The sequence below is a fragment of the Drosophila serrata genome, unplaced genomic scaffold, assembly GCF_035046125.1.
Source record: "Drosophila serrata isolate PLE 108 unplaced genomic scaffold, ASM3504612v1 contig_34, whole genome shotgun sequence".
NCBI lineage: Eukaryota > Metazoa > Arthropoda > Insecta > Diptera > Drosophilidae > Drosophila > Drosophila serrata.
The window spans coordinates 284,586-302,757 of record NW_028256932.1 but is presented as its reverse complement, the minus strand read 5'-3'; the positions used below and the strand labels follow the sequence as shown (position 1 = coordinate 302,757).

Below are 18,172 nucleotides of genomic sequence, written 5' to 3'. Positions count from 1 at the left end.
TTACAAAAGTAAACCATGCTTAAGATGACCAAAGACATTGAATACCTCAGGAATATATAGTAAATGATTTGTACTATTATACCTGGATATTGAATTAAAGAGGTTTTCTACTTCATATTTTTACAGGTCTGGGTTCGTATACAAAAACTGAGGAAGTTCTACGATCTATAGACAAATCGTACTGCGATACCGTACTTAATTTTTTGGTTCGTTTGGCATGCCAAGTCAATGATCCACAATCTGGAATAATTTCACCAGGAGAAAGTTTATCTCGAAGGTAAATGGAAAACTTTTATTATGTTTGTATGGCTCATGTTATCACTACACCCTAAAACAAAATTAAACAAAAAATTCTTTGTTGTTGTAGGTGGTTCTGAATTTATTCCTTTTTTGTGCTAAAAATGTTTATTATGGCCCTCTCCATAATTTTAATACTTTTATAACTTTGTAACGGTTGGGCCAAATTGAACACATTTATGCAAACTTCGGATTCTGAATACCAAAAGATCCTTTCTTGACATTAGTGTATTTTTATATATGAAGATTACTATTATGTCAGTAATAAATGATATTTTGTTAAATTTTCAGGTGTGTTATGCTTTTGAAAATGGCTATGCGTCCGGAGATTTGGCCTCAACCTTTTGATATTAAACTCAACTGGCTGGATAAAGTTCTTGCTACTGTAGAAACTCCACATCACAACTTAAATAACATTTGTACTGGAATTGATTTTTTAACATTTTTAACGACAATATTAAGCCCTGAACAGTTGGTGATTGTTATACGACCAGTTCAACGGGGCCTGTCTCTTTGTATTATACATCAAAACACTCGGATAGTACGACTGATGCATATCTTTCTTACACGGCTTATGGCTATTTTTCCGCCGGACACACAGCATAAACATGACGAACTCGATTTGTTATATAGTGCTATAAGTAAAATGGTAACAGATAACCTTACATTTTATGAAAAGAGCCCACAACCGAATGCATCGTCGCTATTTGGAACCTTAATGATTTTAAAAGCGTGCACCGCGAATAATCACATTTACATTGATCGTATTTTAGTCCAATTTATAAGAGTTCTAAATCGTCTTACAAAGGATCATATTAATACGCAGAGCGGAACTAATGTAAATACGCAAACTGCTGATTCTAATTCACTAGCATTAGAACTTTTGGTGCTTTCATTGGAACTAATCAAGAATAGAATATTTGTAATGAGTGTTGAAATTAGAAAACTTTTTATTGGAACTATATTGGTCAGTCTTATAGAAAAAAGCTCTGAAATAAAAGTTATAAAATGTATAATTAAAATGCTGGATGATTGGATAAAAGCAAAAGATCCAAACATTATGACACAAGTACCATCAATTCGGGAAAAATCTGCCTTGTTGGTTAAGTTGATGCAAAATGTTGAGCGAAAATTTGCTGATGAAATAGAACTTAATATACAATTTTTGGAAATAATAAATTATATATATAGAGACGAATCCCTTAAACAAACCGAGTTAACAAGTAAACTAGAGGGCGCGTTTTTAAATGGTTTGCGTTTTCAAAATCCTCATATTCGTGGAAAATTTTTTGAGATTCTAGACGCATCAATGCGTCGTAGACTTCATGATAGATTGTTATATATAATTTGCTCTCAAGCGTGGGATACTATTGGTGCACATTATTGGATAAAACAATGCATAGAATTACTTATTTTAACAGCTAATACAATGACTCAAATTCAATGCTCCAATGAAGCTTTTAAAATACCAAGTATAACATCAGTTATTCCAGCCAACTCTAGCGAAAATCAAGAAAATTCATTTGTGTCATTTTTATCTGCGCAATCTGAATCATTTGAAATTATTCAAAGTGTGAATGATAGAGATGACGTTTTCGATATAGACTTAAAGCTTGAATTTTCTGCAGATCGTAAAGACGATTGTCAACAAATATTGCCAACACGTCGCGATACGCTATTGGACCTTGTTTATAAACAAGCTGAGTTTTTAGAAGCAAATAGAAATATAAGGACCGATCAGATGCTTGTCGCTACTTCTCAGTTATGTCACATTGATACCCAACTAGCCCAAAGTGTATGGCTGTCTATTTTTCCTCGAATTTGGAGTATATTTTCTGAAGATCAAAGGTACAATATCACAAAAGAATTAATACCATTTCTATCGTCTGGAACTAATGTCAACCAAAAGGATTGTTTTCCAAGCACTTTGAATACTTTGGTCGAAAGTTTAACTAAATGCACTCCACCTATTTATATTCCTCCAAATTTATTAACGTACCTAGGGAGATCTCATAATCTATGGCACAGAGCTATACTTGCCTTAGAAGATATGACCGTTAATCAATCCAGTAAAATGAAGGATAATATTGAGGACTTAGGTATAAACTTAGCGGATTCGAATGTACAACAAACTAATAATATTTTTGACTCACTTTCCAAAATGTATTCTGCAATGCATGAGGAAGATTTGTGGGCAGGCCTTTGGCTTAAATTTGCACATTATCCGGAAACAAATGTAGCTGTTTCATACGAACAAATGGGATTTTTTGAAGAGGCCCAAGGCGCCTATGACATCGCTATGACAAAATTTAAGCAAGATTTAAACAATGGTCTCGTTAATACGTATGTAAATAGCGAATTATTGCTTTGGGAAAAACATTGGATGCGTTGTGCCAAAGAACTGAATCAGTGGGATATATTACTAGACTATGCTCAATCTAATCGAGAAAAAAATATGTTTCTAATACTTGAAAGCTCATGGCGCGTACCAGATTGGAACTTAATGAAAACAGCATTAGCAAAAACTGAACAATGTTATTTAAAACATCATGGTTTTAAGATTAACCTTTATAAAGGATATTTGTGTATTCTCCATCAAGATGAAAGGCAAACTAGCAGTGTTGAACGATATGTTGAGATTGCTTCAAGCCTATGTATTCGTGAATGGAGACGTTTACCGAATATAGTTTCACACATTCATTTACCATACCTTCAAGCTTCTCAACAAATAATGGAACTTCATGAAGCTAGTCAAATACATCAGGGACTTACTCAATCTCGGAATAATTCATTGCATGACATGAAAGCCATAGTAAAAACCTGGCGTAATCGACTACCAATAATCTCAGACGACTTATCACATTGGAGTGATATATTTACCTGGCGCCAGCACCACTACCAAATAATAACTCAACATCTGGAGCAACAATCTGATCAAGGAAGTACAATGTTAGGGGTTCATGCATCTGCGCAGGCAATAATTTCATTTGGAAAAATTGCCCGAAAACATAATTTAACTGGTGTTTGTCAGGAGACACTATCAAGAATATATACAATTCCTTCTGTCCCAATAGTGGATTGTTTTCAGGTATGTAAATTCTTTTTTAATCAAAACTTGCAATCAATAGAACCGTTACATAGAATACCCTGATACTCTAATTAGTAGATATATATTTTTGGGACCGTGATCATTATAAGTTAATAAATAAAAATCAATCTTAAATGATTATTTATTGATTTGTATATATATATATATTGTTTACTATAACCCTTGCAGGATATTATAATTTCAGTCAGAAGTTTGCAACGCAGTGAAGGACGCACCTCCGACCATATAAAGTAAATGGTATATGTATATATGTATAAATTCTTGATCAGGGTCAACAGCCGAGTCGATCTAGTCATGTCCGTCTGTCCGTCTGTCCGTTTCTAAGCAAACTAGTCTCTCATTTTTGAAGCTAAATGAAACTTGTAGTTAGCCTTCTATATACTCTCACTCGTCTACATATATGTCGGAACAGGCCAGATCGGACGACTTTATCATATAGCCATAGGAATGATCGGAAAATTTTTACAAAACAAATTATAACATTTTCAGTTTTCAACAGAATTTGATAAAATTTTAGATATAGCCATTTTATTATACTCTTCAATTTTGTGTAAAATTTTATGAAAATTGGATTACTATATCATATAGCTCCCATTGCAATGGGGGGCAACATATCTAAAAATCTAATCAAACAGAGAAAATGACGATCACAATTCACTGAAAATTAGTATTCATTAAAATTAAACAATAACAAATAATAATTCAAATTAATTTCAGTAAAATAACTTTTTAAAAGAAATACCTTCAACTTTAATATCCATTTTAAATAATTAAATTTGGTTAATTTTTGCGAACGTCCGACCACTTTGAACTTCACTTTTGATTTTGACGAAAAGCTCACTAAACACAGCAGCTGCAGCATCAAAATTGAAGACGTGTTCACACTTTGCATTCTATTTTTAGAATGTCCCGTTAGATTTCCGGAAAAACTAGCTTGCAATGACAAAATGTGGACATTTTTGAGACAAATTCTTTACATTTTGAGTAATTATTTTTAAGTCGATTTTTCGATTTATGGCCTACGGGCGGAACCACTGTGCATTGGAAGTATCGAAAATTTAATACAATTAAAAATTATTACTTTTTCAGTTTTCAACAGATTTTCGTCAAATTTGAGGTATTTTATATTAGTTTTAAATTTTGTGTCAAATTTTATGAAAATCGGACGACTATATCATATAGATAAATAGATATACATGTATGAATGTAGAGGAAAAATGCAAATCTTTGAATGTAAAACTGTTAATATAATATGTATAGGTGAATGAAATGAAAGCATGTATTACTTTATTGTTTTTAAACATAAATGAATATAATTTATAATGTATGGATTCCAAGTCATCGAAGTTCTATCTGCAAAGGTATATAAATTTCGGCGTGCCGAAGTTAGCTTTCTTTCTTGTATATTTACAATTTAACATTCAGTTTTGCATTTTTTGTTTATAGAAACAAGTTGTTGGTAGAAACAAGTTGATCAATGCACATTGGTGCTGCCAACAGCTGCCATAAGAACTTTTTCAGTTTTAAACAGAATTTTATCAAATTTAAGATGTTAGGCAGTTTGTTATATTCTACAATTTTGTGTTAAATTTTATGAAAATAGAACATATAACTGCCATAGGAACGATCGAGGAATTAATACAATTAAAAATTATAACATTTTTTTAAAACTGTTTTCATCAAATTTAAGTTATTATTATTCTAAAATTTTGCGTAAAATTTTATAACAATAACTACTATACGAATAAGAAATTAATACAATTAAAAATAATAACTTTTCAGTTTTCGACAGATTTTCATCAACATTTTTTATTATTCTAGAATTTTGATTATACATATATCGGATATATTATATAGCTGCCATACAAACGATCGTTAGATAATGTAAAACTGTGAATATAAAATACATATATATTGGCCAATCAAATGAAAGCAGACATTACTTAATTGTTTTTAAATATATATATATATAAATTATATTGTATTCATTCTTAGGGATCAAAGTTCTATCTGCAAGGGTATATAAACAACGGCGTGCCGAAACAACACTCAAAAAACCATTATATTTCTTATTTTCTAAAATAAATTTCAAAATATTCGATGTCAAACACGCGTAAACGCAATTTATATTATTTTTATTGAAAAAACACAAAAATAGGCAAAATTCTTGTTTTGATGCCAATCTTTTAAAAAAAGCTTTTTGCTTTGAGTCAATGTAAAATGCAAAGGACATATGCGATTACCAATATTCGAACAGTTTTAATTAAAATTATCAGTTTCTGAAATATCGCGTGTGACCGGGACTAAACATGAATTTAAAAAATAACTGCTTAATATTTTAAAGTCAAACAAAATACATTATTGAGATAATTCATTGAATAATTTTTTAAAATTTATTGTACTACAATTGTTTATTCCACTTCGCTGAAATCAGAGCTTAAACTGGATTCTTGCAAATGTAACTTCTGTTTTTGTCGCGTGCGAATGCAGTAAATTTTAGTGAATATCTTGAAATCGAACAAGGGCCCAAAATCAATCTTAGTACCAATTATAGTGCTAACCAAGAGCTATAAATTTCAAGTTTGAATGTGTACGAATGTCGCATTCAACATCAGAGAATTACCCATTTATAAAATTATAGTGTTATTTTATCGCTCAAAGCATACTTGTTTTTAATGTTATTATTTACGGTCCATTATATTTTCTTGTATTCTATTTTATTACCCTTTGGATTCATCTCTTATTTACTGATGCCTCTCAGAGTCAATACGCTGCGCGTCTCTTTAAGTTTCTCACAATGTTAGTTCTTTGCCAGTTAGTTGTGCGTGATAGCAGAACCTGGGCAGATGTCCCGGCCAGGACTAGTGCGGCCTGATACGCTTTTCTGCCTTTTGTGATGCTTGTTGCAGTCCCCCGCTGGACAGCCGCCAACTGATTTGGCAGATCCTCCGGTTGCAAACGTCCTTGGCTCCTAATAGCTCCTTATCGACTACAACTACTGCTACATCATCGGAAAAGTTCACAAACTTGGTCCGACCCGGAAGCGAAAGCCGCAGAACGGCATCGTATTTCGCGTTCAACAGCAATGGCGCCACGACCGACATTCGTTTTCATCCTTAACCCTTATAAAGAGTGCGTCACAATCTATAGCATGAAAAACAGGTGGTCCTGTCGTTGCCCTCCGCATCATGTGGAGTTAACTGTTCTAACCTATTGGATCTTCTACACAAGGATTAGGCGCTACCCCAATGGTCGTGATCCGCGGAACTATGCGAGTTCAGGAATCTTTGTGTCTTGCTTTCCCGTTTTGAGGCTTTTGCTCATGGATGGCATGTAGTCATTGCAGGCAGCCTGCATGGTAGAATCCTCCATCTGATCTGCGCTGCCTGTAGCGTCCAGCTAGAGCGTCACCGTAAAGGACTGAAAGTTGAGGGAAGTCGGAAGTCGCTGCGTGAGCCCTACCTATGTAGGCTTCGCACAGCTCGTTGGCTTGCCCTAAAGCAGCTCAGGAAAGTGAGGTCGACCACCAAACCGGCTTCGGTTTGCTGCGCCTCAGCGTATGGCAATATCAAACTTTGTGAAAGCGACTGGTGTGTATTTTTGTTGGCAACCTTACCTCTGATGTCAGCTGGGCGAGAGGTCCACCTGAGTGACAAGTGCTGCCATCAGCGCCTTCTTAGTCACCAGCACGTCCAGCTCCCGGATTATTAATCTGTTCAATGATTCCGCCTGTGGACGCTCCTGCGGAATTTTTGGGGTCGAGTAGGAAGACTCCCTTCACCGCCCTTCTGATTTTGGTGACGCCCTTATCAACTCCTTACTTCTCCACTCGTAATGGTTTGCTTTGGCTTCTACAATTACGAGCAATTGCTGGTCCTTTTAGGCTGGCTTCTACCAGGCACTGGTGTGTCGTGCGGCATTTGGCAGAAAGGTACCACAAAGGGCTTCTTCCCCTCAGCATCACCACAGACATCTCATCAAAGCTTTTCTTGTATGGAGCTTAAGCTGCAGCACCCTTAGAAAAATGGGTTTCTTGCACATACAGCATAATTGCCTGGGCGGTGGGACTTTTTGTTGCCCCCTCCAGGTGACTTAAGGGTCACGGCTTTACGGTTGGTTCACCGATCCGCTACTCTCTTGTGGATTTATTTCGGGTCTAACAGTAACAACTCCCGTTGGTGATGTTTGGGTACAACAAAAGCTTCTCTCTGGGACGACTTTCGAGTCCATCAACAACTACAACAACTGCTCTCATGGATTACTTTCGAGTCCAACAACACAAAAAGGTATCGTGTCCGTAGCTCATACCTGGAACGGGACTGCATTAAGGCCATTCTTCCCTTTCTCCTACGGCGAACAGAGCCAGTCAAGGTGTTTTACTTGGAAAATCGGGTCGGGATCTTTTAAAGCAATCACGCCTGAGACGGATTCCGGCTGTCCCTGAGATAGCCGAACAATGGAAGACCCTTACAGCGTTTTAAGCCATCCGCCGGAAACCTCAAGTAATTTTTTTTTGTGGACGTTGATGCACTACGGTTAATACATTCAAGTGACCCATGTGAAACCAAGCACGTGCCCGTTTGGGTTAGAGTCTAGAAAGAGCGATAGAAAATACAGAAAAGAATACGTCGAAATTAGGTACTGACTGCCACATTGTTTGCTTGCATGTTTACTAAGTGGGTTAGTATTCAAATTTTTAATTTACTTTTGAGAATACATTGCACAATTCATTATAATTTGCACTTAGAACCCTAAAAGGTTCATGCTAGGCTCTACAGTGGTGCAACACTAAAGAAATATAGGATCTAGTATTCCTACTTGTTACATGGAAATTGAGCTGGCTAAACAAGTCAGCACTTTCCATGTCACCATGAATGAGGTTATAGATAAAGGTAATGCCACATTGTTTGTTCTACGGTTGGCAAAGGATGGTAAGTTAATTAGGAGGAGTCTATTAGTGTAATATGGTAAATTTTGGTTTGCATCCCAATTTAAACTGCGCAGAGCGAAAAGTAAAAAGTTATTTTGAACCGACTCAATGCGTTTACTATGGACGCCGTGTTGAGGGCTCCAAACACAGCATCCTACTCTAAGATAAGACGAACTAAAGAAGTATATATGGATTTAGTAACATAGGGGTCATTGAGTTCCTTTGACCACCGTTTAATAAATCCAAGCACACCCTGGCTCTATTCACCATAGACGAAATATGATCAATAAAGTCAAGTCTTGGGTCCAAACCGATGCCCAAATCATCAACAGAATTAATTCTTTCCAAAGAGCAGCAGTTCAGCGTGTAAGTAGTAAGCTTAGGAACGACACGAGAGAATAATAAGAGAGCTCCAAAAGATTTGTTGTTGTTCATCTTCGCTTAATAAAACCATGTTGACATGGAGAAATTACTGATCTACAAAGGTGCTGCAAGTGAGGAGCATTTATGTTTTCGAATAGTTTAGGGATAGCAGACAACTTAGAGATTCCTCTATAATTGCTGGCATCCAATTTGCTACCTTTTTTGTGGAAAGGAATAATAAACGATCCCTTCCAATAATGGGAAAGTGGGAGGTTTCTAAGGATAAGGTAAACAATTTCAGAAGGGGATAGCACAGGGCTTCGGCACAATACATAAGCACACAGCAAGGACCATCGGGACCTTTCGAATAAACTGGCTTGACACGATGAAGATCAAAAGAAGAGAGCTTTCGTTTAGGCTAGGACAGAAAATTAAGTTTGATTTGGGTATGTCGTAGGAATAAGTCTGGTGTAAATACGAAGAGTTTGAATAAGTTGTTTAAAAAAACTGCGAAAATAGATCGGCTATTGCCTGATTATTATTTGCGGAAAGCGAGGAAGGATTTGTTTTAGGCTTACGTTTAGTGTTAACGAAATTATAAAACTGTTTTGGGTCCTGTGAGAACTGGGCCCTACAACGAGTTAAATAGTTTTTATAACATTGCGCGTTTAGCACGGTAAAGTGTCACTAAGCTGACAAATAAGATGAAAGAGCAGATTGAGAATCGGTGAATTTAAATTCATCATACAGCCTAGACTTTTTAATTTTAAGTCGGCTTAACTCGTTAGTAAACCACGGAGGTTTTTTTGAGATTGCCGGCTAGTATAACGGAACACATTCAGTAAAAAATTAATTTATGTCATTGTAAAAAATATCCACGGCAACTGCCATGTGAGTGCTGGTGTATAGATCGTTCTTTCGGGAACAACGGACTTCTTTGGCTAGACGGTCAGATATATATGTAAGTCAGACCCAAGGTCGAGAGTCGCATCGAAAGTAGGATGATACGGATCTTCGGGCTGCGTCAGAGGCGCCACCCTGGCTAAACTGACTTTCGCAGGATCAGAGACGAAGCAAAGATAGGGCAAGCGCTGTAAGGAATTCGCACATGGTGGACTTGAGACAGCGAAATGTCGAACAAGCCAGCGATAAAGTCATGTTGTGTAGAAGTTAGGAGAGTATTTGTAGAATTATTTGAACACCAAATAGCCCCAGGGATATTAAAGTCACCTAGCACTACCAATTGGGCTCTTTTACCAAAAAGTCTACTGGAAACCATCTGAATAGCGGAAAGGTGGTTCCAATAAATAGGAAGTTCCGACAATGGAGGTATGTAGGAACAGGAAATAAAAATGCAGCAACCTTTGATAGATAGCTTCACACAAAGGAAATCAACATCGTTGCATTTCTTGAAGGTTAATAATTCTGACAAGATACGGCGCCTGATAGAGCGTTCTAGCCGATATACTGTGAATACAACTGGAAAACTTCGGAGCTAAGAATCTCCGCCTTTAACCTGGTTTCTGTGAGCACAATTACCTTAGAATAGCTTTCGCTTTAATTTTGTCTCTATTATTATTATAATTGTTGGACTTAACTTAGAGCAAGGTTAGGTTAGGTTAAACCGGAAGGCCCTCTTCCGGGCCACGCATAGGCCAGAATGCCCTTTAATTGTCCGGTTGTTGTTTTTTTGTATGGACCTGGAGATTTTTACGCATTTCGAAGTCCTTGAAGATCAATGTTTTTGACGAAGGCAAGTATGTAGATCTTCTGGTGTCTTTTGGAGGCAACTTCTAGTGATGCCAGTACTGGGGCACCTAAGTACCTTCTTCTAAGTACCTTCTTCTCGCATTAGTGACGGACACCTGCAGATCAGATTTTCCAAGGTTTCAGTTGCCTCGGTTTCATCGCACCTCCTACAGTTGCCATTGTCGGTTATGCCTAGCCTAACAGCGTGTGTCCCGTGAGAATTTCCACTATCGTTCTGCAGTCACTCCATGGTAGACACAGCACGCTTAGTTTGTCCGTGCGCTCTTTGCACATGTTCTTCGTATATTTTTTTTAGCAGGTTTTGGAATTTCTTCTCCATCTGCTTCTTGCCAGTGTATCGACACGTTTCTCTAGCTCACTTTGGAGTGTACTTAAGGTGACGGGGACGTTTTCCGTTCTGTCTCGCGTCAGCCCGACGCCTTCCTTTGCAAGTACGTCTGCGGTCTTGTTGCCATCGATGCCCTGGTGGCTGGAACCCAATAGATCCGCACTGACGTCGTGCTTAGGACATCTAATGCTTGCCAGAACAATTTTAGAATGACCGCTGACGATTGCATGGATCTGATCGCCTCATGGCTGTCTACGAGCAGGTTTACCGCCTCACGTATACTTCTATTTTCTTCGCAAGCTTTGCTGCCTTCCTAATGACGAAAACTTCCGCCTGGAATATGCTGCATTGGCTTGGTAGTTTCTCAGGGTCTGATTAGTATATGCCCGCTCCTACTTCTCCTTCCATCTTGGAGTCGTCTGTGCTTACGTTGAGGTTTTGAGCGTGGTCCTGTTCCGGTTTCCAGTCCTCAGTATCATGTAGTCAGATATATTGCTCATCTTTCGACCTTTGAGCGACATATTCCCTGATGCTACAAGGCGTTGAGCAGCCCGGCAGTCAGTTGCGCGTGAATATCTAAGGGATCAATTCCAGTTAGTCTCCAGAGCTTTCTTGACCTCAGCGCCCGAGATATGCAGAGCAGTGTCTACCGCTGGGTTCTCTCCATAAGCTTGTTGTATGTTTCCGCGAGGTCCTCCATTGGAGCCTTCATTGGTCGCCTGCAGTTTTACTATTTAAAGCTTTATGTGTGTCGATCAGTGTGATGTCTTAGAATAAGCTAAGACAATGTCAACCTTAAATTTGTCAAAATTATATTATGCTTAATCTCTCTCTCTTTCACTTGAAAAATAATCCCTTCGCTGAAACTTAATAAGGATTACAGGATAAAAGATCGATAGTTATAAATATTTATGTGATAAATTAACAAAATATGTCAAAGAATCTACACTGGTCGGCAAATATATTTTGTCATAGCGATGCCTCAGTTTCTTTTTTAATTTTTTTTATTTTAAAGAGAAAAATGTTTATGGATTGTATATAATTCCTTTAGTTACAATATATTAAATTATAAATAAAACAAATTGTCCTTCTTAACAATGACTTTGATTTCTTATTAAATAAAGCTGAAAAATAATTAATTTTTAACTAAGTAGTATTTTTTATAAATTTATTTTAAACTGGAAATTAATAAAAAAAAATGTACCTCCTTTGTTGTCTATGACCTTTTGAAAGCGATTAGGAACGGAATCGACCAAGGTTTGAAGGTATTTTAAAGAGATCTCTTTCCAATTCATTGAGACCTCAGTGAAGGTTTCAGCTTTTGTCTTAGTGAGATAAGTGCTTCTATTTCGATTTATAAGCGACCACACATTTTCAATAATGTTCAAATCAAGACTTTGTGGTGACCAATCGAGGGTTTCAACCTGAACATCTCTTTAAAACCTAGTAATTATTCTGGCGTTATGGCAAGGAGCGTTGTCCTGTTGGAAATAAAATACTTTTCCTATTAATTTTTCACCGGAGGGAAACGCATATTCGTTTAAGGTTTCTAAATATCGGTTATGGTTCATGAATCCGTCTATGGGAACCAAGTCTCCCACACCATTATATGAAACAAAACCAAAGAACATTACGCTTCCACCCCCATGGCTTACTCTTTGACACACAGGATCAATTTTTTATACCCTTGCAGGGTATTATAATTTCAGTCAGCAGTTAGCAACGCACTGAAGGAGGTACCTCCGACCATATAAAGTATATATATTCTTGATCAGGATCAACAGCCGAGTCGATATAGCCATGTCCGTCTGTTCGTCTGTCATTCTTTCCGTCTGTCCGTTTCTACGCAAACTAGTCTCTCAGTTTTGAAGCTATCTGAATGAAACTTTGTAGTTAGCCTTCTATATACTTTCACTCGTATATATGTCGGAAAGGACGACTATATCATATAGCTGCCATACGAAAGATCGGAAAATTTTCACAAATTTTACCATGTTCAGTTTTAATAGAATTGGATTAAATAATCAAAAATTATAACTTTTTTCAGTTTTCAACAGATTTTCATCAAATTTGAGGTATAGCCATTTTATATTAGTCCTAAATTTCGTGTCAAATTTCATGAAAATCGGACAACTATATCATATAGGTGCCATACAAACGATCGTTTGATGTAGAAGAAAAATGTAAATCTGTGAATGTAAAGCTGCAAATATAATATGTATAGGTGTATGAAATGAAAGCAGGTAATACTTCATTGTTTTTAATACAAATATATATAATTTATATTGTATGGATTCCGAGTCATAGAAGTTCTATCTGCAAGGGTATATAAACTTCGGCGTGCCGAAGTTAGCTTCCTTTCTTGTTTACGATAATTCTTGTTAATTCGTACAAAAACTTTCTTTTGAGATGCGTAGAATTCAAATCTACTCTCATCCGTCCACTGGACAATATGCCAAAATGAAGCGGGCTTAGTTATGTACCCTTTCGCGAACTCCAACCGCTTTAGTTTATTTTTAGGGGTTATAAAAGGTATTGGCTTTGCAATATATGTTTTCATATATGCTTCTATCAAACGCCTGCGTATTGTGCTCTCACTTATAGAAGTTAATGCAGTCTCATTCCAATCCAAGGACAAGGCCTTTGGTGTTTTTAGAGGGTCCTTTTTAAAAGCACGGACGATTTGACGGTCTGCATTAGGTCCTGTCTTTCGATTTCTGTCCTTACGGCGAACATTGATCACATCATTCAATTTTTTATATTTACTAATTTGATAATAAGTTGTCTGACGAAACAAATTATGTTTCTTAGCGATTGTTTATGGGGAAGACAACAAATTTGCCACCCTTGAGCAATAACTACGAACGCACGAATAGGTCGATTATATGCTGTATTTTATTTTCGTTTTCTCTCTGGTCGGAGCTGCAACTACCGATCGAATGCTTAGTTTTTAACATATATATCAAAACGCTTACAATGTAGCTTAGCATAAAGATAAGGCGACAGAAGAAGAAGAGATAGATAAATAGATAACGAAAGAGAAAAGCTAAGAGCGCAGCAGGTGCAGCCATACACCCATGCGCGCACAATTAGGGGCTAGCGGTCTGCTCCGAACAGCGATGTTTATTTCGGAAACACCCAAGTTATTTTTGATCGCTATTTCTGATTTTATTTTGGTGCTAAACTCCGATTTGTTAACCTTTTAATTATTAAAAAATCGAATTTATCCAATATTAATAAAAACTTGTAATACAATTTTTGAACCACAGTTTCAGCTCGCCTAGAAACAACTAAATCACGCAATGACTAAATATATTTGCCGCTGCAAAAATCGTTGCTTGCTGGCATACTTATCAGCAGGACGAAAAAACAAAGGACAATTGTCGAAATATTTTACATTTTTACAGTTGTTAATTTGCACTTCTGTTTCATCTTCGTTTTCGGTTCTAACAACGCACCGGTACGCCGACTGCGACTTCTACCGAGGCGACGCTCTGCCGACTGGGACTTCTACCGACTCGAAGCTCTGCCGACTGCGACTCCTACGAAGACGCTCTGCCCACGATGCAGTTTCGGCGGTAGTCTAGACGGCAGTCGTCGGCAGTACCATGGCCCGGCCGTTGAGAAATTTGTTGATGAAACATCGACGAATTGATAATGAAACATCTATGAATTGTTGATGAATTGTTGATGAATCATCGATGAATTGATGATAATTTTGTTGATGAATCATCGATTAATTGTTGATGAATTTTTATTGATGACAGCTTAGGACATGCCCATGTTAAATTCATCAACAGTTTGTATGGCCTGTCATCAATGAATCATCAACAGCACCCCCCTTGACTGTTGATGAAAGGTTGATGAATTACTGATGACAGGTACTGCAGGGTAGTTAGAGAGTCTTGTCGTCAAATGAATACAATGACTAAATATATTTACCGACCAGTATATATATTATATGATCCAGAATTTTCTTGTGGTTCTAAGCCAGTTCTATTCGTCGATTTTAATTGTTTTCTGGATTGCCCTGTTTTGTTAAGTGAAATCAGTATAGATTACATCTGTCTAAAAATTATTACGGAAGCCCTTTATAATATAAAAAGAGAGTTCCAAAAGATTTGTTGTTGTTAATCTTCGCTTAATAAAACCATGTTGACATGGAGATATAACTGATCTACAAAGGTGCTGCAAGTGAGAAGTGATTATGTTTTCGAATAGTTAAGGGATAGCCGACAACTTAGAGATTCCTCTATAATTGCTGACATCTAATTTGCTACCTTTTTTGTGGAGAGGAATAATAAACGATTATTATTATTATTATTGTTATTATTATTGTTGTTGATCTTCTCCATGTTGGCATGGAGAAATAACTGATCTACAGGAGTAAAAATGTTTTCGAATAGTTTAGGGATGGCCGACAACTTAGAGATTCCTCTATAATTGCTGGGATCCAATTTGCTAACTTTTTTGTTGAGAGAATAATAATCAATTCCTTCCAAATAATGGGAAAGTGGAAGGTTTCTAAGGATAAGGTAAAAAATTTCAGAAGGGGATAGCAAAGGGCGTCGGCACAATACCTGAGCACACAGTCAGGAATTCCGTCGGTACCTGGCGAATAAACTGGCTTGACACGAAGAAGATCTAAAATAAGATATCTTTCGTTTAGACTAGGACAGCACGCTAACCGGTTTGACCGAGCTGATAAATAAGATGAAATGGCAGATTGAGAACCGGTGAATTTGAAATTAGCGTACAGCTTTGATTTTTTGTTTTACAACTCTTTAGTAAACCACGGAGGTTTATTCGAGATTGGCGGAGAGTATAACGGAACACATTTTGTAAAAAATGATTTCATGGCATTGTAAAAATATCCACGAGAACTACCATGCCAGTGCACATGTACAGGGTGCGGCAAGAAAACTTGCTGATTTTAGAAGGTTATAAAAAAAAAAGTAGTTGACATACCATTCCAAATTTTTTTTATTCTTGTAACACACATGCTGAAGTTTTCATTACACAGTTTTTAAGATTACATTGAACAAGTGTTGGCCGCCGTTTTCAATGCACTGAAATACCCGATTTTCGAAGCTCAGCTGAACTCTCTCAAGCATATCGACGGGTATCTTTGCGATTGCTTGCCGAATGTTATTCTCCAATGAGCTGGATGGGATTTTCACATTCCAGCTCTCCCTGAATGTTTTCACCCACGAAACAATCGACTGCCGGCCAGGAACGCGACCTGCAGGATGAATGTTGAGTTGAGTGGCAATTACGGAACGACCGTTGGAAAAGTAAGCCTCGCAGGCAAATGCGCGCTGCTCTTTCGTCCAATGCATGATGTCGACTGACTGCGGAATAGACGAAACTTCAGGAAGTCCCCTAAAACATGAGACACTCTCCACCCTTACCCGACCACTCCCCGCCGCTTGGCGTCAAAAACAAATCAGCAAGTTTTCGTGCCGCACCCTGTATAATATGTATAGGTGAATGAAATGGAAGCAGGTGTTACTTCATTTTTTTTGAACATAAATATATATACTTTATATTGTATGGATTCCAAGTCATCGAAGTTCTATCTACAAGGGTATATAGACTGCGGCGTGCCGAAGTTAGCTTCCTTTCTTTTCCTTTACTCTGTAAAACAGACCTAATGTCAAGAGCCACTTGGAAAGTAGGATGATAGGGAATTTCGGGTTGCGTCAGGGGTGCCATAATGGCTAAGCTGACTGTCACCGGATCTGAGACAAAACAAAGACCGAGCCCGAGCTCTAAGTAATTTCGTACATGGTTGACTTGAGACAGCGAAATGTCGAACAAGCCAGCGATAAGGTCATGTTGTGTAAAAGTAAGAAGGGTATTGGTGAAATTATTTGAGGACTAAGTAAGTTCTGACGTAAGTAAGAAGTCAAACCCTATTAGGACTTCACCCCCACGTCAAATAGGTCGATCTAGCCGATTTACTCTTTACTGTGAACACAGTTGGAAAAACTTTGAAGCTCAGAATATCCGTCTTTACCCAGGTTTCTGTGAACACAATAACCTGAGAAGCAAACGAAAGACTACCAGAATACAATTTAGGAAGCTAACCTAGAAATGGTTAGTTTTTGAAAGCGGGACTAGGAGACGTTGAAGGGGCAGTGGTCTGGTCGGGCCTAGGAAGTGTCATTCCCATAGGCCATTTTTTCTTTTTCTTAGCATGCTTGACAATAACATACACTGGCCTAAATTGGGTAGAGCATCTTGCGTCAAAAAGCTCGCTAGGGACATTTACTTTAAAGAAGAAGAAGATGAAAATGAAAAAAAAAGAAAGATTATTATTATTTATTTCCTTCGGCATTTGAGCGAAAGGATTTGCATTAACTAGACATTCTGCCGCCCGGGATAAAATACATAGTGTCCAGTACACAGCCGGCACCCGGCGTGGAGGTTGTTGATGTAGAATTTTTTGCTAGCCCTCCACGCGACTGCCTTTTGTTATAAAAATAAAGAAATTATTTTCCGAGACCTATAACTACTGCTTTTTTTGGTATTGAAGCTCCCCAGCATTCCTTTCTATGTATGATCTGATATACATTTATTGTACCAGAAGGAATACTGAGCGTTGTTCTCCAAAACCTCTACGATGTAAGTATGCCTTCATTCATTTATGGACACTGCGAAATATTATCTGAGCAGTAACGTCATCTTCGCTTGCGTCACTAAGAATCAAGAATCTGTAATTACCCAGCGCCCTATTTTTACTTGGGGTTGTTTTGGTTAAGTAGGATGCGTTTAATGCGATTTAGTTGAACATTGCAATATGTTTTCTATTTATAAGTAAATGGCGTCAAGTTTTGGAATTTCACATCAGTTAAACACGGCTACGGAGTTTTGTTTTTAAGTTTTAAAATTGCCAGGCGGATGTTTTCGTTTCTAAAATATGTTGGAAACTACTTCAGGGCCCCAATAGATTTTCACAACTTACTGTTAACGTATACAGTCCCATTAGAAAGTGAGCTTTATTAGACCATTACACTTTGGACGTCGTACTCGTGCTGCACAACGGCATCCGCCAGAGCCATTGTATTCTCTTCTCTATGTGAATACAACCCCATCAAAACATTTTCTGTCGTATAATAATATACTATAATACAATATAATGGATCCTTTCAAATGATCACGCGTTTTGCTTGTGGTTTGCTGTTGTTAACAGTCTATGCTTTGAGGTAATACAGTTAATGTTATAAAAATAAAAAATGTAATTTTTCTCAAAATTGCTTGTGAAAAATTCAAAGGGAAAATTTATCATTGTTATCACCATATCGTTAGTAAAGTTGGAAAGATCGGGCACTTTACACCTCATTAATTTGATACTTGTAAATAATTATGTTCT

At 37.2% G+C, this 18,172-nt stretch overlaps 1 protein-coding gene across 2 annotated transcripts in view; it reads left to right on the top strand.

Moving 5' to 3' along the window:
* The window catches only part of Nipped-A (Transcription-associated protein Nipped-A), a 321,958-nt gene that overhangs the window by 281,173 nt on the left and 22,613 nt on the right, over positions 1 to 18,172 (top strand). For both annotated transcript variants that reach the window (XM_086834335.1, XM_086834337.1), the window contains 2 exons: positions 128 to 277; positions 589 to 3,385. In XM_086834335.1, the coding sequence (XP_086690461.1) occupies positions 128 to 277; positions 589 to 3,385 (2,947 nt within the window). The remainder of the gene's footprint in view (positions 1 to 127; positions 278 to 588; positions 3,386 to 18,172) is intronic.